Genomic DNA, 27,440 nt, shown 5'->3' on the forward strand with positions numbered 1-27,440 from the left:
AATGCAGATGGTAAGGCCGGGACTGGTCGAGCTGGACCGAGCTGAGGTAATGCGGAGGACTATCTGTGGCAGCAGCGTGATAACGACATGGCGGCGTCAACGATGGCGGCCAAGATGGCGGCCCCCACGCGGCGGATGATATGTCGGAAGGGGAGGTCCCGGCAGGCACGTTGCCACGTTGCGAGGTCTGTGAGCCTCAGGCCAGCCCTGACAGATTTTTTATTTTGGGGCTTTAGAACGGCGCAGGCATAGCTTCGCAAAATGACATTTCTTGCTGCACTCATTACACGCAGCGCTGCGTGCTGGGCAACGCTGCCGGGGATGCTGGCCTTGTCCGCAGAAATAACAGCATGGTCCTCCGGAGCTGGCCGGCAGCCACACGGCGCAGGAGTGAGGTACGCCTGGGTCAGGCGGTGTCGAGCGAGGACCTCGGTGACCGGCCTCACAAACTGTCCCTTGAGTACGTCTACAGCCTCCGTATACGAGGCCGTGTCCCTGATTAACTGGAAGATCCTGTGGCTCACCAGGGCGTTGAGGAGACGCTGTTTGAGTGCCGGGGAAACCACAGTAGTCGAGGAGTCGAGGTAGGCCTTGAAGCAACTGAGCCAATGCTCAAAGATAGTCAACGCTTCAGCGGCTTGCGGGTCCAGTTCGAGATACGATAAAATATTAAAGCATGCCGCTGTTCAGAGAGACTTGGGTGTGCTAGTGCATGAGTCACAGAAGGTTGGTTTACAAGTGCAACAGGTGATTAAGAAGGCAAATGGAATTTTGTCCTTCATTGCTAGAGGGATGGAGTTTAAGACTAGGGAGGTTATGTTGCAATTGTATAAGGTGTTAGTGCGGCCACACCTGGAGTATTGTGTTCAGTTTTGGTCTCCTTACTTGAGAAAGGACGTACTGGCTCTGGAGGGTGTGCAGAGGAGATTCACTAGGTTAATCCCAGAGCTGAAGGGGTTGGATTATGAGGAGAGGTTGAGTAGACTGGGACTGTACTCGTTGGAATTTAGAAGGATATGGGGGGATCTTATAGAAACATTTAAAATTATGAAGGGAATAGATAGGATAGATGCGGGCAGGTTGTTTCCACTGGCGGGTGACAGCAGAACTAGGGGACATAGCCTCAAAATAAGGGGAAGTAGATTTAGGACTGAGTTTAGGAGGAACTTCTTCACCCAAAGGGTTGTGAATCTATGGAATTCCTTGCCCAGTGAAGCAGTTGAGGCTCCTTCATTACATGTTTTTAAGGTAAAGATAGATAGTTTTTTGAAGAATAAAGGGATTAAGGGTTATGGTGTTCGGGCCGGAAAGTGGAGCTGAGTCCACAAAAGATCAGCCATGATCTAATTGAATGGCGGAGCAGGCTCGAGGGGCCAGATGGCCTACTCCTGCTCCGAGTTCTTATGTTCTTATGTTCTTATGAGACGTTCAGGTTTGAGGGAAGCATCCATTATCAAAAAAACTTTTAGTCTATTAAATTGATGAACATCAATTGAATCGAGACGCTGAGTAGTAGTGAATTGATGCTTTAATAGACTAAAAGTGTGTCAACCTGTAGCTCCTCCCGCACTGCAAGACTGCCCCAGATCGACGGGCTTTATACCTCCTCAGAGGGGCGGAGCCACAGGCGGAGCCAACAGCAGCACCAATAACAACATTCCAACAGTACAACAGCAACAACCAATAACAGAACAGCAATAACAGTAAGTATATACAACAGTGGAGATCATGATAGTAATAGAACAGTAGAACAATAGTGAACATACAACAGCCTTACGTAGCCATATGTGGCTCACCACATTGACAGATAGAGCATAGCAGGACTGGAACTGGCATCCCCACAGGGAGAATTTGCAAGTTCTTTTGGAGAGGGTTTAAACTAGACTGGCAGGAGATAGGAACCCGAGTGGCAGGTCAGATTGGATGGAATCAGAACTAGTAGCAGGAAGTAGAAAGGTAGTAAGCGAAATTAGAAAACAGATGATGTGAAGGCAAGCATTGAGTAGGATCACAATGCTGAATAATGTTGAAAAGACTCTATCTGAATGCACACGGCATTTACAACAAGATAGATGAAGGCAAAAATAGAGATAAATGGGTATGATTTAATTGCCATTACGCAGATGTGGTTACAGCGTGAACTGAATATTCGAGGATATTCGTCATTTAAGGATAGACAAAAAGGAAAAGGAGGTTAGGTACCATTGTCAATAAGGGATCGGATCAGTACATTAGTGAGAGTGGGAGTTGTTTATCGGCCACCAATCTGTAGTGGGATGGTTGCGCACTGTATCAATCAGGAAATTTGAGTTGCATGTACCCCATGGGAAATACAATAATAATCATAGAATCACTGCAGTGTGGAAGAGAGGCCAGTCAACCCATCTGGTTTGCACCGACCCTCCTAAAGAACACCCCACCCAGGCCCACTACCCTGCCATATTCACATAACCCCTTGCATTGATCATGGCCAATCCACCTAACCTGCACATCTCTGGACAGTGGGAGGAAACCAGAGCACTCCGAGGAACCCACGCAGACACAAGAAGAATGTGCAAACTGCACACAGTCTCCCAAGGCTGGAATCGAACCCGGGTCCCTGGCGCTTTGTGGCAGCAGTGCTAACCACTAACTGGTGCTCACCATAATGAGCAAATTCAATTTACATGGTGACTCGGTTAACCTAATTCCCGTTGACAACGGCGGGACCAGAAAATCCCTTTGGGGGGGGGGGGGGCCAGCACCGCCACTGTGCAACATGCAGCGAGTTTCGCGGTAAATGCCACCCTAATTCTCTGGAGGATGAATTCCTAGATTATGTATGAGATGGGCTACTGGAGCAGTCCATTGAATAACCAACTAGATGTGAACTATTTTAGATTTAGTATTGTGCACTGAGAAAGGACTAATTAATAATCTTGCTGCAAGGAAGCCTTTAGAAAATAGTGCCAACAGTATGATAGAATTTGACATTAAGTTTGAAAGTGATAGGAGCAGCACGGTGGCGCAGTGGGTAGCACCACTAGCTCACGGCGCCGAAGACCCAGCTTCGATCCCGGCTCTGAATCACTGTCCGTGTGGAGTTTGCACGTTCTCCCAGTGTTTGTGTGGGTTTTGTCCCTGTAACCCAAAGATATGCAGGGTAGGTGGATTGGCCACGCTAAATTGCCCCTTAATTGGAAAAATGAATTGAGTACTCTAAATTTATTAATAAATGATATAGTTTGAAAAAAATTAAATTTAGAATACCCAATTCAATTTTTTTTTCCAATTACGGGGCAATTTAGCGTGGCCAATCCACCTACCGTGCACATCTTTGGTTTGTGGGGACAAAACCAAACAAACACTGGGAGAATGTGCAAACTCCACACGGACAGTGACCCGGAACTGGGATCGAACCTGGGTCCTCAGCGCCGTGAGGCAGCAGTGCTAACCACTGCACCACCCTGCTGCCCCGAAACTAGTCTTAAATCGAAACAGAGCAAACTAGAAGGTATGAAGGACAAGTTGGCAATGATGGGTTGGGAAAATACAGCAAAATATTTGACGGTAGGCAGGCAATGGTTCACATGGTCTACAGCAAATTGACATTCCTCTGTGGTACAAAAATCCAATTGGAAAGGTGAATGAACTGTGGTTAATGTTGCGAAAATAAGGAATTATAATATTTTTATTTTGGTAAAATCACTGTCATAATTTTCATGTACTGAAAAGTAGGCCGATGGGGGTGTCATTGTTGTAATTAGATTAAGAGATAGAGTTCTGCAGAAGGATCATTTAAATTGGAAACATTCTGTTTCTCCTGGCTTGTGACTCAGGAACCAGAGGCCACAGTCTCAGAATATGGGGCGGGCCATTTAGGACTGAGGTGACGAGTAATTTCTTCACTCAGAGGGTGATGAATCTTTGGAATTCTCTACCCCAGACTGCTATGGAAGCTTAATCATTGAGCATGTTCATGACAGGAATCAATGGATTTCTGAATACGAATGACAGGCAGGGATGTGGGGATAGCACAGGAAAGTAGTGTTGAGGTAAATGATCAGCCATGATCTAAGTGAATGGAGGAGCAGGCTCGTGGACTACATGACCTACTCCTACTACTATGTTCCGATAAGCTCACTCCATAATTCCTATGAGCCTCAATTTTATACCCAGTCAGGGTGTCGAGGCCCAGATTTACAACACCCTGGCGTGCAATGGAATTAAACCAGATAGAAAGCCTGATTGGAATCTGATGGGGAAGTGATGATAGGTTCAAAGAAGAGGAGTCTGAGTTACATGGAGATATTGAATGCAGATGGGAACTAGGCTCAGTGAGATGCATGGACGAACAAAAATAGAAAATGCTGGAATATTCAGCAGGACAGGTGACATTTGTGGGGGGGGGATAGAGTTAATGGGCGCGATTTAAGGGAAATGAAACAGGAGTCCCGTGTCAGCGCACGGGTGTTTCCCGACGCTCGTAGCGCCGAGAAAGACTATACTATCTAACAGGGCTCTGTGTTTCATTTCGGGGCCTCAGCAGGGAACGCCCCGCTGAGACCATACTTAGTCCCATTTCCTACACTGAGGAGCTCTGCTTGCCAGTACAGGAAGAGATTGGGATGTAGTGTCCCGATTTCAAGACCCCTAACACTCAGCTCACCTATAAGGGGGTTATTGAGCCTCCCAAACCCCACATAATAAGGGCAGGCCACCCCCTGACCCATTCCCTGATTTGGGCAAAATGCTACCTGGGTACCTTGGCACTGCCAGCCTGGCACCCTGGCAGTGCACCTGCCACTGCCACCTGTTTACTGCAGCACTTTAATATGCAGATTAATCAGATCTAGATCCCACCCATTGTGGGCAGGAACCAGATCGCAACGACTCGCACGATCCCGGTAGATGTTGTGAGGCGTGGCAAGACGGGTAAATCCCACAAGATGCCTCTCGCGAGATTTACCAGCCACGCCGCGCCCCAGTTCCGGCGCTGCCGTTAGATTTCGGCCAATGTTTCAGGTCAAAGATCTTTCTTCAAACTTGATTCAAGGAAGCTAGACCTTCAAAGCTGAAAGCAGGGGGAGCTAGATGAAAGAAGCTGGATATGAGTTATGGGGCACAACACCTGACATCCATCATTGCATCATCAGCCCTCTACTGTAGATCAAACTAAAACCTTCAATCAAGGTAGTTAGTAAATTTTGTCTTGTAATTTTCCCTTACGAATCCAATCCACAAACTAATTAATCATTTCATATCCTCTAACATGGTCCAGCAACCACTTGGCTCCTGAATCACCAGTTGACATTGCAATTCAAGTGCACTCTTCCTGCAAGCATACTACCCAGACATAATACACGATACCGGACAATCATTCAAAAACGATTTAATACGAGGAAAAGTAACGTGAATTTTTATCAAAATAAAGCGCAGCGCCGGAGCCAGTCTATGCCCAGAACCAGGCAACGTCCAGAGCCAGGCAGCTCCCACCGATTATAAAAGGCAGGCCTCACTCATCAAACGTGTCATAGCACCCAGCATCAGAGAAAACTCAGCCAGTTTGTGACAGAACCCACCACCAGATAATAGCAAGCATTCCCAGGCTGCAGCCAGACAGCATTCAGCACCAAATCCATACAAGACACAGTGTCAAGTAGTACCCAATATTACTCAGCCAGTAGCCGACAATATTTGGCACCAGACTGGATTCCATTGTAGACAGCATCAATTCAGTATCAGACACAGCCTCATGCCCACAATATCCTACTCATTCAAAGAGGAAAGAAAAGAATAATTGGGTGAAGAAGATTTTACTTTTTACCTCTAAATGGCAGAATACGGCTGGCTATCTCCCAAAGGACAATCCCAAAACTGAAAGGAAAAGATCAGATGAAACCATCAATCGCCTATCAATCATCATCTATGAAACTACAGTTCAATGAAAAATTGTCATTAATTTCCCCATTACAAACTGATACACAATTACCCTGATGCACATTGACTCCATACGATGTTAGATACTGAACCCCCTAATCTATTACAGTCTGATCCTTTTTCCACATTGAACCATTATTGCACACTGGCATTTTTCCCTGATATAGACTTAGGCCCAAATACAAACCCATTCCATTACACACTGCCCAAAGCCTGTTACAATCTGATCGCCATATGACACATTGACACTGTCATCCTCCTGCACATTCAGACAATAACTTCTACAAATTGCGGTGCAGGTTAATCATTGCTTTCTCTGTTCTCTTGCTGTACAAGCCTCTTACCTGTACACTTCACAGGGCCTGTCATATGGGTGGTTGATGTTGCCCAGCTGCTGTGGTGAGATGAATGGCATCTTTTGAGATCTCTGACAGGCAGCATTGGTCCGTCGAATCGAGGTCTCTGTCTTGGCCAGCTCGAAGCCTCCCAACTAAACACAGGAAGAGAGAAGACTGAAGCAAATACTGGGATGAACGTTGCACCTTCAATAGAGAGGGATCCAATGATTCTATTCTATGATTCTAGCTGGAAGGTATGAGCCTCGGTTGGAATTTCTTCATGGCAAAGACAATTGCCAAACCTTCTTTCTCAATTTGTGCATAATTTTACTCGGCCTCTCTCTGCTATCTTCTATGCGATGTGATAAAACGGCACCAATGCAGAACGGTGATGCATCACATGCGACAATTAGGTGTTTGGCGGTATCACGTGTTAACAAGCCTGAGGAAGCCAATTGTGTTTATACTTGTGTAAATGCTGCTTCCTATTGCTTTCTCCATGCCTGCTCTTTTTTTTTTAACAAAGGAGGCGTAAGGGGGGGCCAACATTGTCACCGGGGATGAACTTGCTGTAATAGTTCACCAGTCCCAAAAAAGGCCACAGCTCCGTGGTGTTTTCAGGTATAGGAGCCTACTGAATAGCCCATACCTTCTCTGACCGAGTGTAACCCCTCATGGCCCACTCGGTACCCCAGATACACCACTTCCCTTGCGTGGAAAACGCTCTTTTCTCTCTGCAGGCAAACATCCGTCTCCGAGAAACGATGGAGCACCTCGCCCAAAATATATAATGTTCCTGTTCGGTTGTTCCTGTGACCAACATGCATTCTAGATATACTGCCACTCATGGCAACCCTCGTAGTATGTTTTCCATCACCCTCTGGAATATGGTACAGGCCAACGACACTCCAAAGGATAGTCTGGTGTACTTGTTCAGGCCTCTATGGATGTTTATAGCGACTTTTTTGGGAGGCAGAGTCCACTTCTAATTGCAAATACTCTTAGTTCACATCGAGCTTGGTAAATGAGTGTCCAGTGGCTAATTTTACGTATAGGTCCTCGATGTGGGGTATAGGGTAATGATCCAACCCGACAAAACCCTTGTGCAGCATATCAACTATCTACGTATCGCACTGCAGTTGGTAGCACTCACATCTGAGTCATTGCTTTCTGGGTTCAAGTCCCATCCCAGAACTGGAGTACATATACCTGCGCCGACACTCCAGTGCATGACTAATGGAGTGCTGCACTGTTCGAGTCCCATCCCAGAGCTTAATGTGAATCAATATCACAAAATAGGTATTATCTCATTGCGGTTTGCGAGAGCTGGCTGTAGACTAATTGGCTGCAGGCCTGCATGACAAAAGTATTGGCTGTGAAGTGCTTTGGAATATCCGGTGGTCCTGAAAGATGCTATATAATGCCTTTTTGTTATTTTTTTCTGTGAATCAGGAAGGTATGGATTCAAATTCCAGTCCCGGCCTTGAGCATATAATCTAGGCTGACAATTCTGTGCAGTATTGAGGGAGCATTAGGTTTATTTTTTAAAAGGTTTTAATCTCCATTTTTCTCTATTTCTCTTGGCTTTCTGACAGCTCTTGTTCAAGCAGTTGATGTCGTTGACCTCGCTGAGAGACCGACTTAGTACAGGTGGCCGCAGATACAACGGGAGGGGCCAATTCTTGCGCAAAGGGACCCAGATTCGGGGATGGAAATATATCCTGTACAGTCAGGAAAGAGCTGCTCTGGAATCAAATTACTTCAGAAAGAATTGAAACTATCAGGGATGAACCAACAGTAACTGGATCAGGGAAGCAGGCCGGCTGTCGAGGGAATTTAGTTCCAATTCTGCAGTCTACATAATGTTCTTGAATCAGCCAAAAAACTGTACTCGGGTTAGTATTAAAGGTGGATGTTCATCCTTAACCAACCTTTACTCGAAGACCTTGGTCGACCAGGAATCTAGTGCTGTCAATTGAACAGTGAAGTTTGAACTTCTCAGGTGATTGGTGCATCCTGCAACAGAGAAAAAGACAAGGGCATTACTGTCACACCGCACACATCCTAATGATTTTTCATTCGACCCACTGTAGGAAGAATAGCCTTTATGAGCTGTGTCTCCATGGGTTTTTAAAAAATTAAACTACAAGGACCTAAGTAGAAGGATAAGCACGCGATCTACCGGCCGTGTCCCGCCGGAAATGGAATGGGAAGCAGCTGGTGAATGCCGGAGATGGCGTCCCCTCGGATCACCAGTGGCCGCAACGCCTCATGAGATCTAACCAGATTTGACAGTTTAAGAACCCACTTAGCCGCGCTGATGCCGCGTCTACCTGGTTCCCAGCATGTATCGGCCTCCCCAAGGACACCCCAGCTGGGTGCTGTTTAGTACTGGTCCACACAAACGTTGACCAGGCGAGACAGCACCTGGTGGGGGTGGTCTGCCAGCCCATTAGGGGCCGCTGGACAGTCAGAGGCAAGGCACACTGGCTCTCCCCTTGGCGCTGTGGCACTGTCACAACGTCCAGGTGGCACTGCAGGCTGGCAGGAGCACTGCCAGGGTACCCAGGTGGCACCTTCAAGGGTCAGGGCCTGAAGGGGGCCATGCCCATGAAAGGGGGGATGAGGGGGATATGAAGGGGGGGGGGTTTGAAGGGCGGGTATAAGGGGCCTCTGGAATGTTGGAGGGAGTGAAGGGTGGGGGGGGGGGGGGGGGGGGGGGGGTGGTGGTGTCCTGAAAAGGGGGGTGGGAAGACATGAAAAGGGAGGGCCCTCAGCGACCCCATAGCAGGTATCCTCATTTCGGGGGTGTGGGGTAATCGTGTGTGTGGGGGGGGGGGGGGGGGGGGGTGACATTGCCTGTGGGTGGGCATGTAGGGGCCTTCAAGGTCACTTCAAGATGGGGGTACCCTTTCAAGATGTTGGCCTGATCTCCTGAGGAGCTGGCCAGGCCAGCGATTTCAGATCCCCAGTGATGAAAAGAATTTGCAGTGTGGGCTAGCCCGGAGAGAAACTCCCCAGGGCCTGTTAAAAATGACTATGTGTGGTCAGATAGCGGTGGGGAACCGGGGAGAAACTCTCAGCAAACCTGCCTGAAATGTCACTTGGAAACATTTCCTTTAAATCGTGCACTGAGAGGGCTGCAATGTACATGGACTGAAATGAACTTTGCAGCAACAAAGCAAACATCCTGGATCCAAGGTGCAGGAGGGAAGTAGTAGGTGTTGGTCAGCCATGTATCTTCTTGACAACATTGAAACCGATCACCATGTTTGAATATCTCTGAACCAAGACACTGAAGGTTACACAAGGAGAACTTTCTTTTACCCATGTGTACACCTTGCCAGAGATAAGGCACAGTTTTAGGGCTCCACTTAGTGTGTGCCAGGGTACTTGTGGACTTTAACCGGCCATAACGATTAAGGGCAGCATGGTAGCACAAGTGGCTAGCACTGTGGCTTCACAGATCCAGGGCCCCAGGTTCGATTCCCTGCTGGGTCACTGTCTGTGCGGAGTCTGCACGTTCTCCCCGTGTCTGTGGGGTTCCTCCTCCGGGTGCTCCGGTTTCCTCCACAGTCCAAAGACGTGCAGGTTAGGTGGATTGGCCATACTAAATTGCCCAAAAAAGGGTAGGAGGGGTTATTGGTTGTAGGGATAGGGTGGAAGTGAGGGCTTAAGTGGGTCGGTGCAGACTTGATGGGCTGAATGGCCTCCTTCTGCCTGTATGTTCTATGTTCTATAACCATACAAGGCATTGGCTTGCAGGCCTGTGGAGCCTAGTGGGAATAATCCAAGCCCCCAGTGAAAAGTCTCGCCTGCCAGATTCCGTACGTGAACCCAGTCCACCATCCAGGGTTCATATTACAGACCAACCAAATTCAGTCTGATATGGAGGACGGACATAATTTCAAATTTCCATTACTGCATGAATTTTCATGAAGCCATTACAATTCCATACAGATCCCATCTACTTCGCTTCAGCATAATCACTTGTTAGGTGCTTGGCACCAAGATTGGTTTTGATCATTGCCCAGTGGACAACAGCTGCCATGAGGAGTGGCATGACGAGCAGCACAATTTGTCGCAGGACGTATGATTGTAACACCACCTTCCTTACCAAAATACTCCACCCAATTGAATAGGGGTTCCAACATTTGGTTGTGTGGAATTCCAGCATCAGCTGCTTGTCTTTCTGCAGCCCAATCATCAGAGGGCAGATGTTCTGAATTGTCTCTGCTGGATGTGCTCAGTTACCCGACCAGGTGCCGGAGTGTGGCGAATAGGGGATTTTCACAGTAACTTCATTGCAGTGTAAATGTAAGTCTACTTCTGACACTAATAAATATATGGGCGTGCGGTAGCACAGTGGTTAGCACTGTTGCTTCACAGCGCCAGGGTCCCAGATTCGATTTCCACTTGGGTGACTGTCTGTGCGGAGGCTGCACTTTCTGCCCGTGTCTGCGTGGGTTTCCCTCGGGTGCTCCGGTTTCCTCCCACAAGTCCCGAAAGACGTGCTTGCCAGGTGAATTAGACATTCTGAATTCTCAGAATGTACCAGAGTGTGGTGACTAGGAGATTTTCACAGATTAAAGATTATTATAGAACATCTGGGGCAGGGTGTACCTTAGAAAATGAAGGAATCAAGTGCCAAAAAAATATTCTCTTTGCCCATCAAGCCCATACTCTTCATTTAAATACACACAACCTATATTAGCAGCGGAAGCTGGAAGCAACCTGCACAATCAATAAGGGGCTGGAAATCACAGAGGGGTCCTCAAAAAGACATTAAACATCCCCCACCATTTGAATTTACAAAGGATCTAATGACTATTTCAGGCACAGGTCTCAGGTGCTGATATTTGACCTGAAAGTGGGAAATAGGGAGAACGTAATATTCTGGGAAAGCTATGTTTCAAAGAAGGATGAGGACAATGGAATCAAGATAAAAGAGAAAAGATGATTTAAAGAGAGATGTAAGAACTGTGTGGAGAGTGGCCATGTAAGACCTCCTGGGGTGCTGCTCTATGTTGGGACAAGAAGAGCCCAAATTGAGACACTTTTCCAGCCAACCCAAACAATTTTTGTTTTTCGGACAGCAGGGTTTTGTTTTAACGCTTCTTGAATTTCCACATCAAACTGGGAGAGAGTGAGAAGCAACGTGATGTATCATCCCTGCAGCAACAATAGGTTTGCTTTGTGGTAATATTACTGGGATTATTAAGGTCAAAAATGATGTGGTGTATATGGATTTCAGTAAAGCGTTTGATAAGGTTCCCCACGGTCGGCTATTGCAGAAAATACGGAGGCTGGGGATTGAGGGTGATTTAGAGATGTGGATCAGAAATTGGCTAGTTGAAAGAAGACAGAGAGTGGTAGTTGATGGGAAATGTTCAGAATGGAGTTCAGTTACGAGTGGCGTACCACAAGGATCTGTTCTGGGGCCGTTGCTGTTTGTCATTTTTATAAATGACCTAGAGGAGGGCACAGAAGGTTGGGTGAGTAAATTTGCAGACGACACTAAAGTCGGTGGAGTTGTAGACAGTGCGGAAGGATGTTGCAGGTTACAGAGGGACATAGATAAGCTGCAGAGCTGGGCTGAGAGGTGGCTAATGGAGTTTAATGTGGAGAAGTGTGAGGTGATTCACTTTGGAAAGAATAACAGGAATGCGGAGTATTTGGCTAATGGTAAAATTCTTGGTAGTGTGGATGAGCAGAGGGATCTCGGTGTCCATGTACATATATCCCTGAAAGTTGCCACCCAGGTTGATATGGTTGTGAAGAAGGCCTATGGTGTGTTGGCCTTTATTGGTAGAGGGATTGAGTTCCGGAGCCATGAGGTCATGTTGCAGTTGTACAAAACTCTAGTATGGCCGCATTTGGAGTATTGCGTACCGTTCTGGTCGCCTCATTATAGGAAGGACGTGGAAGCTTTGGAACGGGTGCAGAGGAGATTTACCAGGTTGTTGCCTGGTATGGAGAGAAAATCTTATGAGGAAAGGCTGATGGACTTGAGGTTGTTTTCGTTAGAGAGAAGAAGGTTAAGAGGTGACTTAATAGAGGCATACAAAATGATCAGAGGGTTAGATAGGGTGGACAGCGAGAGCCTTCTCCTGCGGATGGAGGTGGCTAGCACGAGGGGGACATAGCCTTAAATTGAGGGGTAATAGATATAGGACAGAGGTCAGAGGTGGGTTTTTTACGCAAAGAGTGGTGAGGCCGTGGAATGCCCTACCTGCAACAGTAGTGAACTCGCCAACATTGAGGGCATTTAAAAGTTTATTGGATAAGCATATGGATGATAAGGGCATAGTGTAGGTTCGATGGCCTTTAGTTTTTTTCCATGTCGGTGCAACATCGAGGGCCGAAGGGCCTGTACTGCGCTGTATCGTTCTATGTTCTATGTTCTATGTAAACATAAGGGATTGTTGCCTAAAGAGGTGTTTGTTTGTCAGTCTAACCAAGTAGGAAGTATTTTTGGGGGACTGTTCTGTAAGACTAATTTTAACTTTGTAAATGTAATTTTGTGTGTCTAACTTTTCTCTTCTTCTGTTAATATCTGTTTTAATTCAATATTTAAAACCCCCAAAAAGTTTGACTGAAATTTGTGACTTCTGCCTTCAGTACATACATCTTCTTGTGATCAAAGTACAAAAGAAAAGAGTTGTGGTAAGCTTGCCAAGTTTCCCTTTGGGATTTAGTTTGCACAGCAATTATCACCTGCCAGATCATAACACTGGGCGTGATTTACCGGCTGTTCGCGCTGGCGGAGAATTCCGGTCCCATGCCGGCGCACGGGTTTCCTGGCGATGAGGGGTGCTTTCGACAGGAAATCCCGTTGACAACGTAGGACTGGTAAATCCCACTGGTGGGCCGCCTCCCCTGCCGATAAACACTTGGTGGGGCGGTCGGTAAAATCCCACCCACTGACTTCAAACAAAACCCATGCATTAATTTAATTAACTATATTGTCGGAAATATATTTGTTTCAGAGGGAAATGTTTCCTTATTTTCTGACATTATGACAGGCAGTGTTTTTAACATTTGTTCTTAATGGTTTCAGTATTGGTGGGAATGGGTTACAGTATATTCATATGAATGTTTATGACAGGAGTAGTATTGACAAGAGGATGTGACATTGCTTATACATTAGTAATCTATAACTAAAGGATGTAGTATTTGTTTGCAATGAAATATAAACTCTGGGGAAAAGGGAAGGACATTTATTTGTCTTAGCCTACGTGACTCGGTTACAAGGGTGGTGTGACGTCAGATGACGTACCAATGGAAGAGGTAAATTTGGACGATTTCCAAATGAGGGATTCCAGAATAATGGAAAGCGGGGGTAAAAGTTGAAAATTGGAATTTCGGATGGCATGGTTTTACCATGGCTTCTGGGGCATGATTCTTCTGGACAAAGTTCAACATCATTTAAGAGATAGAAGAATAAAAAGACACTGCCTGTAGTGGCAATGCCCAAGGAATCCTCGGAATTGGAAGGGTGAGGAACTTCCATGTTTTCTTCATGTTTTCTGTTAAGTATCTGTAAAATCTTGCTTAATAAATTCTACTTGATTCATAAATACTAATTATTCATACCTTATTAGGTTTGAATTTGGAACTTAGCAGGATTTAGTTAGAATGATTTTATACCTTAACGCTAGGATCTTACATCTCCATTCTCCTGATATCCTAATTGTCACACAACCAGCCTACCTGTACAGGCCACTGGCAGCGTCCAATGCCATGCGAACACATGTCTGCCAGCTAAGCTGCCGCTCTCCCTGCAGCACTGTGCGCAGGGACCCCAGCTCCAAGTACTCCATCACGATTAAGAACTTAATGTCGGGACCTGTAAGAAACAGCGGCAGGTTGGCCAATTGTTAAACCATCAGTCCTGGATCGGCAGAGGCCCTCGTGCTGATCTGAATGTGAACGTGACTTTGCTCATTAAGTAGCACTGCCATCTCCTGGTGCGCTTGCATTCGGCAGTGGGAAGTTAGCGTGAAGTAGCTTTGCCAGACCAGTAAAATCTTGTGACAAAGCAACAATACCAGCATGGCATTTCTCCAACATAGGCACCTTTTACCTGTCAGGATGATAATCTTTGAAAGAGACAAAGTAATACATCGGTTTTCATACCTTAGGATGAAAGGACATCAACTTTGAATGTTAACCCTATTTCCTTTTTTATTTAAAATAATTTTTGCATAATATCAACAACAAAAAGACAGAGAATTGTTTTTTTAATACAAAGAACAGCCCCCCCCCCCCCCCCCCCCCCCCCCCGGCGCGCATACACAGCGGAAGAAATAACTAACACCCATCTTTCCCCCAAAACATCTGCCCGTCCCTTTAATAGACAGGACAGAACCCCCCCCCCCCCCCCCGCGTATACACAGAAAGGAAATGAATTAATGCTCGACATTGGCACAGAACAACTATGCCCGTCCCTTTAATACAAAACAAAACATCCCCCCCCCCCGGGTTGCTGCTGCTGTTGCCTGTTTCTAACCGTTCTGCCAGGAAGTCCAGGAATGGCTTCCACCTCCTGAAAACCCCTGCACTGATCCCCTAGGGCAAATTTCACCTTCTCTAGCTTGAGAAACCCTGCCATGTCGTTGACCCAGGCCTCCACGCTTGGGGGCCTCGCGTCCTTCCACTGAAGAAGAATCCTCCGCCGGGCTACCAGGGACGCAAAGGCCAGAACACCGGCCTCTTTCGCCTCCTGCACTCCCGGCTCCTCCGCAACCCCAAACACTGCGAGCCCGCAGCCCGGATTGACCCTGGATCCTACCACCCTCGACAACGTCCCTGCCACGCCCTTCCAAATTCCCCCAGAACATATGGGCATGATTTGCTGGGCTCCCAGAGCACCTAATACACCTGTCCTCACTCCCAAAGAACCGGCTCATCCTTGTCCCGGTCATGTGAGCCCTGTACAGCACCTTAAACTGTGTGAGGCCAAGCCTCGCACAAGAAGAGGAGGAGTTCACCCTTCCCAGGGCGTCCGCCCACGTCCCCTCCTCAATCTCATCACCCAGCTCCTCCTCCCATTTATCCTTCAACTCCTCAACTGAGGCCTTGTCCATCTCCTGCATCACTTGGTATGCTGCCGAGATCCTCCCCTCCCCAACCCACACCCCCGAGAGCACCCTGTCCTGGACCCCACGCGGTGGCAGCAGAGGGAACCCCGCCATCTGCCGCCTGACAAACGCCCTCACCTGCATGTACCGAAAGGCGTTCCCGGGGGGAGCCTGAACTTCCTCTCCAGCTCACCCAGGCTCGCAAATTTCCCGTCTATAAACAGGTCCCCCAACCTCCTGATCCCTGCCCTGTGCCAACTCAGGAACCCACCATCAATTCTCCCCGGAACAAACCGGTGTTAACCCTATTTCTATCCACAAATTGAGCCAGACCTGCTGAGTATTTGCAGCATTTTCTGTTTAGATTTCCAGAATCCACAATTATTTCCCTGTGGGTTTTGCATTTGTAACTCCAGCTTGGGAACAGCGATGCACAGCGCACCTGCCCCACTCCCACCTTTGTTATATCTTGCTTAAGGCATGTTGGGGATTGGTTCACAAGTGAGCTGGGAGAGAATACTGTCTCACAACAGATCTGCAGTAACGGGAACTCATGACATTGTTGGTGAACCAATCTCGAGTCCTGCACACTGCTCAAAGCACTGCCCAGTTCAGGATGCCAATCAACAGTCATTATTTTGATAGGTTTATCCAGGCTGTCTTCAGACACAGTTGTGTCCTTGCAAATGTAGCACAAACGTAGCCAATGGATTGGCTACCACTTCCATTCAACTATGTATAAAAGTGCTGCAGACTACCTCTCTTCACCATACACAGGTGAGGCAGGTGAAGGGCTATGCTCCCCCTCTGTTATGGATGAAAGAAAATAAACTTGACAAATTTACATTCTTAATCATCGGTACTCCCTGTACCAGTAATTGTTCACTCAACTGCCCGACAGTGAGAGAAGAATCAAACAGTGAGGCAGATTGGACAACAGAGGGAAATCAGGTAGACGGACAGGCTAGACAGCAGAGTGAGAGTCTGACAGTGAAACAGGCTAGACAGCAGAGCGAGAGTCTGACAGTGAGACAGGCTAGACAGCAGAGCGGGAGTCTGACAGTGAGACAGGCTAGACAGCAGAGTGAGAGTCTGACAGTGAGACAGGCTGGACAGCAGAGCGAGAGTCTGACAGTGAGACAGGCTAGACAGCAGAGTGAGAGTCTGACAGTGAGACAGGCTAGACAGCAGAGTGAGAGTCTGACAGTGAGACAGGCTAGACAGCAGAGCGAGAGTCTGACAGTGAGACAGGCTAGACAGCAGAGTGAGAGTCTGACAGTGAGACAGGTTAGACAGCAGGGTGAGAGTCTGACAGTGAGACAGGCTAGACAGCAGAGTGAGAGTCTGACAGTGAGACAGGCTAGACAGCAGAGCGAGAGTCTGACAGTGAGACAGGCTAGACTGCAGAGTGAGAGTCTGACAGTGAGACAGGCTAGACAGCAGAGCGAGAGTCTGACAGTGAGACAGGCTAGACAGCAGAGTGAGAGTCTGACAGTGAGACAGGCTAGACAGCAGAGTGAGAGTCTGACAGTGAGACAGGCTAGACAGTCAGAGTGAGAGTCTGACAGTGAGACAGGCTGGACAGCAGAGCGGGAGACTGACAGTGAGACAGGCTAGACAGCAGAGTGAGAGTCTGACAGTGAGACAGGCTAGACAGCAGAGCGGGACCCTGACATAGAACATAGAACATTACAGCGCAGTACAGGCCCTTCGGCCCACGATGTTGCACCGTCCTGTGAAACCCTTCTAAAGTCCCTCTATCGTCCATATGCCTATCCAATGACCATTTGAATGCGTTTAGTGTTGGCGAGTCCACTACTGTTGCAAGCAGGGCATTCCACGCCCTTACTACTCTCTGAGTAAAGAACCTACCTCTGACATCTGTCCTATATCTATCTCCCCTCAATTTAAAGCTATGTCCCCTCGTGCTGGACATCACCATCCGAGGAAAAAGGCTCTCGATGTCCACCCTATCTAATCCTCTGATCATTTTGTATGCCTCAATTAAGTCCCCTCTTAACCGTCTTCTCTCTAACGAAAACAGCCTCATGTCCCTCAGCCTTCCCTCATATGATCTTCCCTCCATACCAGGCAACATCCTGGTAAATCTCCTCTGCACCCTTTCCAATGCTTCCACATCCTATAATGCGGCGACCAGAACTGCACACAATACTTCAAATGCGGCCGCACCAGAGTTTTGTACAACTGCAACATGACCTCATGGCTCCGAAACTCAATTCCTCTACCAATAAAAGCTAACACACCGTACGCCTTCTTAACAACCCTCTCAACCTGACGAGTCTGACAAGACAGTAATAATAAGTGAACAGGTGGGGATCTGAGTGCCGAGTGCCCGCCGAGTTCCGCTGGAGTCACTTGCGTATGGTCTACCCGGCGGGACCTCGCTGATCTGGCTGCGAGGGCCGTCCTGGTGGAGGGTGGGGGGGGGGGGGGAGGTGGGAGCCGACTCCGGAGGGGGGCCTCCACGGTGGCCAGGCCCGGAATCAGGGGCAACCGATCGGCGGGCGCGCTAATTCCAGGAGGGTGGGGCCTATGTTCCTCCGCGCCAGGCCCCTGTGGGGCTCCGCCGTGTTGCCCGTGAGACGGCGAAGAGATGGCCGTGGCACACATGCACGGACCCGCGCCGGCTGTAGCAGCCAGCTTTTGGTGCCGGAGCAGCGCACTGCACGCCAGCACTGTTCTAGCCCCTGAGGACGGGGCGAATCACTGGGCCTGGAGGCCCGTTGACACCGGCGTCGCTCGCGCCGGTTTTGTTGCTGGCGTCATCACTTGGTCGGGATTTCGGAGAATCCCAGCCAAGATATTGTGGTGATAACTGAGACGTGGCATCAAGAAGGGCAGGACTGGGTGTTATATATCCATGGTGTTCAGTAAAGATAGGCAAGGAAGAAAAGGGGAGGGGTGACTGCATTGTTAAAAGCATTTAATGCTGCAGATAAGAGGCTGGTTTAGCTCACTCAGCTAAATCGCTGGCTTTAAAGCAGACCAAGGCAGGCCAGCAGCACAGTGCGATTCCCGTACCAGCCTCCCCGGACAGGTGCCGGAATGTGGCGACTAGGGGCTTTTCACAGTAACTTCATTGAAGCCTACTCGTGACAATAAGCGATTTTCATTTCATTTCATATCCCAGAAGGATCAAGCACATCATCAATTTTGCTAGAGCTCAGGAACAGAAAAGGTGCAATTACATTGCTTGGTGCAGTCTATAGGTCACCGATAGTGGGAAGGGCGTGGAGGAACATGTTTGCAAAGAAACTGCAAAGGCCCAAAAATTATAAACATACTTATAAGGTGATTTTAATTATCCCAATACAGACTGTGAAAATAGTAGTATAAAGTGCAGAGAGGGAAAAGAGTTCAAGAAATGTTTTCTCAGTTATATGTTTCCAGTCCAACAAGGAAGCAGGCACTGCAAGACCTGGTTCTTGGAAATGAGGTAGGCCAAGAAGATCAAGTATCAGTACGAGAACATTTAGGGGATGTGGTAGTATGACTAGAGGTACTACGGTACCTGGGAGTGTGAGCTACCATTGGTGGAGAAGGCTCGCTGTTCATTGGCCCAAGTGTTTGCATTTCATTGGTCGGGATGTAAGGTAGCTCCGCCCAATGAGGCGGGGTATAAGACCTGTGTTTCCCAGCAGCCAACGTTCTTTCTGTACTCGAGCTGCTGGGGAAACATCTTGTTGATTAAAGCCTTCAATTCGGACTACTCCTTCGTTTCAGTAGTTACTGATCGCGCGTCAGGGGACATGATCATTCTCTCAGACATTATATGCTGACTTAGGAAAAGGACAAAGGACAGTCCAGAGTAAGAATTAACTGGGGAAAAGCCACTTAAATGGGGAAATAACAGGGCTCAGCTGAATAGATTAACTCAAACGTTGGCAAGGAAAATGGTAGCTGATCAACGGGCTACCATCGAAGGAGAGTTGATTTGGGCAACAAGGTAGATTCCTTCAAAGGAAAAAGGTAGGAAAAACAAATCCAGAGCTCCCTGAAATGACAGGGGAGGCAGTGACGTAGTGGTATTTTCACTGGACTGGAAGTAATCCAGAGACCCAGGGATATGCTCCGGAGACCCAGGTTTGAATCCAATAAAATCAATTTGAATTAAACGAAAATCTGGAATTAAAAGTTCAATACAACCATTGTTAAAACCCATCTAGTTCACTAATATTCTTTAGCAGAACAAAATCTGTCCTTATTTGATACTCATAAGGAAACTGTCATAAATGTAGGTGAATTTATTTACGTATACACAAGTCAAACTTTACATGGCATCTCGCTCCCAGTGTGGACCCTACTAGGAGGATAGCTCTCACTAGGCCCTGCCTTGGGCCTGTTTTAATCCTGCCTTAACAAGTCCCAGATGGTGGGTCTCCATCCCCTACCTGGGGAACTCGTATTCAATGAGCCGCATCGGGAGATCAATGATCGAATTCTCATAGTGGTTAGAATAATCCTAACCCCCCCCAGAGCCTGTAAGATCCCCCATCAGCTGCCTCTGCTAAAGGCTTTCTGCATCGTTTAGCCTGCAGCTGTGTCCCCACTGTGGTGGTTCTGGGTGGGATGTAACGGGCCGTTGCACGCCTCTCCTGGGCAGACCGACGAAGGGGAACCTCATGGACCTCGATGGCGATCAAACTATTCTGCTGAGGTCTGCTGTGCAGAAACCTCCATGTCCATCTCGGAACCTAATTTGTAGTAATCATGCTGTGTCAGCCCCGACAACGTGGCGGTTGGGTCAGCAACCCCCAGGGGTAGTTCATGTTGAGGTGACAGCGGTATTACTGCCAGTAGACATCCCTACAGACTACCTCACGCCTGGTCAAGTGGTCGACAGGTTTCTTAAGCGTCTTTCCCTGGACTCGGACCCTGTAGGAGACCGGGCCTGTCTGGTCCAGCACCATGCCCGGAGCCACATTGCACCATCTCCAAAACCCCGGCCCACTAAGCTAGCCCATTAGATGAAGGATATAATGGTGCAGTGAGAATGTGGTGAATGCCAGTATGCTGCATAAAAATAGAAAACTCCTCTCTGGTAAAAGGAGTGCCATTATCTGTCACCAGCACCACCGGCAGTCCATGTGTATTAAAACAACCCTGGAGCTTCTCAATGGTGGTCCTGGATGTTGTGGTAGACAACTTGCAAACCTCTATCCACTCGGAATGGGGTGCCCACCAGTATGAGTAACATGCAGCCCATCAACGGTCCAGCGAAATCCTGTGGAGACAAATCCATGGATGACCCGGCCATTCCCAAGGGTGGAGGGGAGCTGATGATGGAAGACTTTGGAACTCCTGGCACATTGAGCAGTTCTTTACAATGCGCTCGATGTCTCATCGATACCTGGCCACCAAAATTAGCTCTGGGCCAAAAACTTCATTATTGGAAGGCCCGGATGGCTAGTGTGCAAGTCTTGTAACAGGACTCCCTGTCCTTGAGGGGGAATAACGACCCAAGGATCCCAGAAAATCACTCCATTCTCTAAACTCAGTTGGGAGAACCTTTGAACGAAAGGTCGCAGGGACTCAGGAAAAGCTTCTTCCCTACCGCCGTTCAGTAACAGAAGGTGAAGCTTTTTTTGAAAAATAATTTTTATTGGAATTTTTTGAAAAATATATATCAACAAAACAATAATAACAATAACAATAATAAAAATAACAACCCCCCTGCACCAGTAACAACGCATATAACAAACCCCCCCACCCCCCCAACCCCAATAAACAACAGAATAAATTAACAATAAGCAAATTAACTTAAACACTAACCCCCAAACCCCCCCCCTTTCCCCCCCTCCCCCCCGGGTTGCTGCTGCTGCTGATCTAGTACCTTATCGTTGAGCCAGAAAGTCGAGGAAAGGCTGCCACGTCCTAAAGAACTCTTGTACTGACCCCCTCAGGGCGAATTTGACCCTCTCCAGCTGAATGAATCCCGCCATGTCATTAATCCAGGCCTCCACACTCGGAGGTCTCGCATCTTTCCACTGCAGCAAGATCCTCCGCCGGGCTACTAGGGACGCAAAGGCCAAAACATCGGCCTCTATCGCTTCCTACACTCTCGGCTCCACCCCAACCCCAAATATCGCGAGTCCCCAGCCTGGCTTGACCCTGGATCCCACCACCCTCGACACCGTCCCCGCCACCCCCTTCCAGAACTCTTCAGTGCCGGCATGCCCAGAACATATGGGCATGGTTCGCTGGACTCCCCGAACACCTGACGCACCTGTCTTCGCCCCCAAAGAACCTACTCATCCTAGATCCGGACATGTGGCCCGGTGCAGCACCTGAACTGGATGAGACTAAGCCTCGCACATGAAGAGGAGGAGTTCACCCTCTCCAGGGCGTCCGCCCATGTCCCCTCCTCAATCTGCTCCCCCAGTTCCACCTCCCACTTAGCCTTCAGCTCCTCTACCGACACCTCCCCCACCTCCTGCATTACGTGGTAGATGTCAGATACCTTCCCATCCCCGACCCACACCCCCGAAAGCACCCTATCCCTTACCCCCCGCGGGGGCAGCAAAGGGAACCCCTCCACCTGTCGCCTAGCAAACGCCTTGACCTGAAGGTGCCTGAACATATTCCCGGGGGGAGCTCAAACTTCTCCTCCAGTTCACCAAGGCTCGCGAACCTCCCGTCAGTAAACAGGTCTCCCAACTTCCTAATGCCCGCCCTGTGCCACCCCAGGAACCCGCCATCCATGTTCACTGGGACAAACCGGTGGTTCCCCCGCAGCGGGGCCTCCACCGAGCCCCCCACTTTCCCCCTGTGTCGCCTCCACTGCCCCCAAATTTTGAGGGTGGCCGCCACCACCGGGCTCGTGGTGTACCTCGCTGGAGGGAGCGGCAACGGAGCCGTTACCAGTGCCTTCAGGCTCGTGCCTCCGCAGGACGCCATCTCCATCCTTTTCCATGCTGCCCCCTCCCCATCCATTACCCACTTGCATACCATCAAGACATTAGCCGCCCAATAGTACCCAGAGAGGTTGGGCAGCGCCAGCCCCCCTCTATCCCTGCCCCGCTCCAAAAAGACCCTCCTTACCCTCGGAGTCCTGTGTGCCCAACAAATCCCAGAATGCTGCTGTTCACCCTCCTAAAAAGGCCCTCGGGATGAAAATGGGATGCACTGAAACAAAAACAAAACCTTGGGAGCACCGTCATTTTAACGGACCTGTACTCTACCCGCCACGACAACATGTCCCACCTTTTAAATTCCTCCTCCATCTGCTCCACCAACCTAGTAAAATTGAGCTTGTGCAGAGTCCCCCAGCTCCTAGCCACCTGAACCCCCAGGTACCTAAAACTCCTCACTGCCCTCTTTAGCGGGAGCCTACCAATCCCCTCCTCCTGATCTCCCGGGTGTACGACAAACAGCTCACTCTTGCCCAGGTTCAACTTGTAGCCCGAGAAACTCCCGAACTCAGCAAGAATCTCCATCACCTCCGGCATTCCCCCCACCGGGTCTGCTACATACAACAGCAAGCCGTCCGCATACAGCGACACTCGGTGCTCCTCCCCACCCCGCACCAAACCCCTCCACCTCCTCGACTCCCTGAGAGCCATGGCAAGAGGCTCTATTTCCAGCGCAAAAAGCAAGGGGGACAGGGGGCACCCCTGCCTCGTCCCATGGTGGAGCCTGAAGTACTCGGACCTCCTCCCATTTGTCGCTACACTCGCCATCGGGGCCTCGTACAGCAACCTCACCCATTTAATAAACCCCACCCCAAACCCGAACCTCTCCAACACCTCCCACAAGTACCCCCACTCAACCCTGTCAAAGGCCTTCTCCGCATCCAATGCCACCACAATCTCCGCCTCTCCATCTGCTGCCGGCATCATTATCACATTTAGCAGCCTTCCCACGTTAGTGTTCAGCTGCCTCCCCTTCACAAAACCCGTCTGATCTTCATGTATCACCCCCGGCATACAGTCCTCTATTCTAGTGGCCAAGATCTTCGCCAGCAACTTGGCGCCTACATTCAGCAGTGAAATCGGCCTGTATGAACCGCACTGCAAGGGGTCCTTATCACGCTTCAGGATCAGGGAGATTAGTGCCCGAGACATTGTCGTGGGCAGAACACCCCCCTCCCATGCCTCGTTAAGGGTCCTGACCAACAGGAGGCCCAGCAGGTCCGCATATTTCTTATAAAATTCAACCGGGAACCCATCCGGTCCCGGCGCCTTCCCCGACTGCATGTGGCCAATCCCACTGACCAGCTCCTCCAACTTGATCGGCGCCCCCAGTCCCTCCACCTGCTCCTCCTGCACCCTTGGAAATCGGAGCCTGTCCAAAAAACTCTCCATTCCCCCTCCCATCGCCGGCGGCTCCGACCGGTACAGTTCCCTATAAAAGTCCCTGAAGACCTCATTGACCTCTGCCCCCTGCCGCACCACATTCCCATCTCTATCCTTCACTCCACCAATCTCCCTAGCCGCGTCCCGCTTATGTAGCTGGTGCGCCAGCATCCTGCTCGCCCTTCCTCTCCATACTCATAGACCGCTCCCTGCGCCTTCCTCCACTGTATCTCCGCCTTTCTGGTGGTCAATAAATCAAACTTGGCCTGCAAGCTACGCCGTTACCCCAGCAATCCCTCCTCCGGGGCCTCCGCGTACCTCCTATCCACACTCAACAGCTCCTCCACCAGTCTCTCCCTCTCCCTCCTCTCCCCCCTCTCCCTGTGGGCTCGGATGGAGATCAGCTCCCCCCAATCACTGCCTTCAGAGCCTCCCACACCATCCCCACCTGGACCTCCCCAGTATCATTGACCTCGAGGTACCTCTCGATACATCCCCGAACCCTCCTACACACCTCCTCATCAGCCAACAACCCCACGTCCAGACGCCAAAGCGGGCGCTGGTCCCGCGCCTCCCCCATCTCCAGATCCACCCAATGCGGAGCATGGTCCGAAATCGCGATAGCCGAATATTCGGCCTCCTCCACCCTCGGGACCAGTCCCCTGCCTCAAAACAAAGAAATCAATGCGGGAATAAACCCGGTGCACATTGGGAGAAAAAAGAGTACTCCCGAGCCCTCGGCCTCCCGAACCTCCAGGGATCCACTCCTCCCATCTGGTCCATAAACCCCCTCAATACCTTGGCCGCCGCTGGCCTCCCTGCCCTGTCCTTGACGAGAACGATCCAGTAGGGGATCCAGCACCGTATTGGCAGTCCCCCCCCATGATCAAGCCCCCACCTCCAGGCCAGGAATGCGGCCCAACATACGCCTCATGAAACCAGCATCATCCAATTTGGGGCGTACACAGTAACCAACACCACCCTCGCCCCTGCAGCTTACCGCTCACCATCACATATCTGCCGCCACTATCAGCCACAACCTCAGACGCCTCAAACGCCACTCTCTTCCCCACCCGGATCGCCACCCCCCGGTCTTCGAGTCGAGCCCTGAGTGGAAACCTGCCCCACCCACCCCTTCCTCAGACGGACCTGGTCCGCCACCTTCAGGTGGCTCTCCTGGAGCATGGCCACGTCCGCCTTCAGCCCCTTCAGATGCGAAAACACCTGGGCCCGCTTAACCGGCCCATTCACCCCCTCACGTTCCACCTAATCAGCCGGATCGGGGGCACCCGCCCCCCCTCCCCCGTCGACTGCTCGCCCCGGCCATCACTCATTCGCCCCGTTTCCCATGGTGATAGAACCTCACCCCGACCCCCCCCGAACTCCTCCCTGGCCAATCCAGCAGCAACCCAGTATCCCCCCCCCCAAGGCTAGGACCCTTCCTAGCTGCGACTCTCCTCCACTGTACTCCCGTTAACCAGCTGATTTCTGCTGACCCCGGCAGCTTCCCCGCTCTAACTCCGACCCCTCCCGATATGAGGTCCCCTCTCCTCCCCTGTATCAGCTCCTTGGCACTGCTTCACGGTGGAAACCAGTCCTAATAACCACGCCCCTTGCCACCAGCTCCACCCCCTCGCCCCGCAGCGCGGAAACCAGAGAAAGCCCGCGCTTTCACACTGCCCCACCCCACCAACGCAGCTCCCAAACCGCAGTCCCAAACCAACCACCAACTCCGTACAAACAAAGACACAGATCAACCACAAATCCCAGTACCCCCCTTAGAACACAGAACCATAACCCACATCGTCCAAAGCGAGAGAAAAAACAAAAACAGAATAACCAGCAACAGCATAAACAATGATACATGAATAGAATAGAAAAACTCCCACAGCCCCCCAATCTCTAGTTCGAGTCCAGCTTTTCAGCCTGCACAAAGACCCACGCTTCCTCCGGGGACTCAAAGTAGTGATGCCGGTCCTTGTAGGTGACCCACAGGCGCGCAGGCGGCAACATGCCGAACTTCACCTGCTTTCCATGGAGCACCGCCTTCGTCCGGTTAAACCCGGCTCTCCGCTTGGCAACCTCCGCACTCCAGTCCTGGTAGATACGCACTACCGAATTCTCCCACTTACTACTCCTCACCTTCTTGGCCCATCGGAGAACACACTCCCGGTCACTGAACCGATGGAACCACACCAGCACCGCCCGCGGGGGTTCATTCGCCTTAGGCCGCCTGGCCAGTACTCTATGGGCCCCCTCCAGCTCCAGGGCAGATGGAAGGATCCTGCCCCCACCAGCGAGTTCAGCATCACGGCCACATAGGCTGGCAGGTCCGCCCCATCCAGCCCCTCTTGAGGCCCAGGATCCGCAGGTTCTTCCTCCGTGACCGAAGCTCCATCGCCTCGAACCGATCTTGCCACTTTTTATGAAGCGCATCGTGTATCTCCACCTTCCCCACGAGGGCCGAAACCTCCTCCTCGCGCTCAGAGGCCTGCTGCTGCAACTCAAGTATCACTGCACCTGGGTTGTCTGGGTCTCCAGCAGCTTACTCGTCGTCACCTTCAGGGATTCCAACAACTCCCCTTTCAGCTCCGTGAATAGCGCAGAAGGGCCGCCTGCTGCTCCTCAGCCCACTGCCTCCACTCCTCAGGGCTCCACCGGCCGCCATTTGTCCACCTTCCCCCGCTTTTCCAGGGGAGCTGCTGCCGGTTTTCTCTTCGCCCCACTTCGATTCCGAACCATAAATCCCGGGGGGTTTTGCTCCAGACCCTTTATCCACCGGGAATCGTCGAATCAGCGCCATCTGGGGCCCTTAAAAGAGCCCACAAGTCCTTTTAAAGCGGGAGCTGCCGAACGTGCGGCTTAGCTCCGCATAGTCGCAACCGGAAGTCGCCATAAGGTGAAGCTTAAACCAACGTCAGGCCCATCTGTGTCCATATGCGCATTTGTGCCACCATCATCAGTAAGGTGGCATAACGTTCAATGCCACGATTATCTCACCTGCCACAGTGGGGACGGGTTTCCGTGGGCAACGGTAAATGGCTGAGGGCATCCTCACGGGCAATCGAAGTCCTGAACGGTATTGGAAAGTGTACTTTTAGACCGCCCAGCACTGGAGCCTTGCCTACACAATAGGCGGATGCTCTTATCTTACCGGAATAGGCCGAGCAACGGCCCGATCCTGTTATGATAGTAAACTGACCGTCCACAAACGTATTTATTGATCTTTTCTATTCCAAAGATGACCACCAGGCTGTCTTAATTTGTGCATACCGGCACTCAGCGTGTGCCAAGGTCCTCGAGGCAAATGCGATGGTACATTCTGTGCCGTAATCCCAGTCATGGGGCCTGCACCACCCCAATGCCATATAGGGAAGGATTGCAAGTCAAAACCATGGGCCTTGTGGGTCATAGTGTGTCACGAGTTGTTTTAGAAGACAGGGGCTCTTCACGGCTGCAAATGCCTCATTTGGAGATGCTCCCCTGCATCATTGTGGTCTTTCCGCAACAACACATGCAAAGGGACCAATAGGGAGGTTTGGGATAAACTTGCCATAATAATTAGCAAGACCAAGAAAAGACTGGAGTTCAGTGGAGTTCAGTGTCGCTCCCAGGGGTATCCATGTGGTATCCAAGGCAGGTTACTGCCTTGGCACAGAAAATACATTTGCTTAGTTCAGGTGGGAGCCGGGAGAATCTGGCTTGAAACTGACAAAACATATTTAAATATGGTAATTGGAATCATGCCCTTTGAGGGGGTTAACCAGATTACGTCCGGTGCAGCG

At 50.0% G+C, this 27,440-nt stretch overlaps 1 protein-coding gene across 1 annotated transcript in view; it reads right to left on the bottom strand.

Moving 5' to 3' along the window:
- The window catches only part of LOC119971445 (mixed lineage kinase domain-like protein), a 93,800-nt gene that overhangs the window by 15,183 nt on the left and 51,177 nt on the right, over positions 1 to 27,440 (bottom strand). The window contains 4 exon segments of the mRNA XM_038806982.1: positions 5,807 to 5,856; positions 6,264 to 6,409; positions 8,189 to 8,273; positions 13,971 to 14,106. Coding sequence (XP_038662910.1) covers positions 5,807 to 5,856; positions 6,264 to 6,409; positions 8,189 to 8,273; positions 13,971 to 14,106 — 417 coding nt within the window.

This window comes from Scyliorhinus canicula, chromosome 9, assembly GCF_902713615.1.
Source record: "Scyliorhinus canicula chromosome 9, sScyCan1.1, whole genome shotgun sequence".
Classification (NCBI taxonomy): Eukaryota; Metazoa; Chordata; class Chondrichthyes; order Carcharhiniformes; family Scyliorhinidae; genus Scyliorhinus; species Scyliorhinus canicula.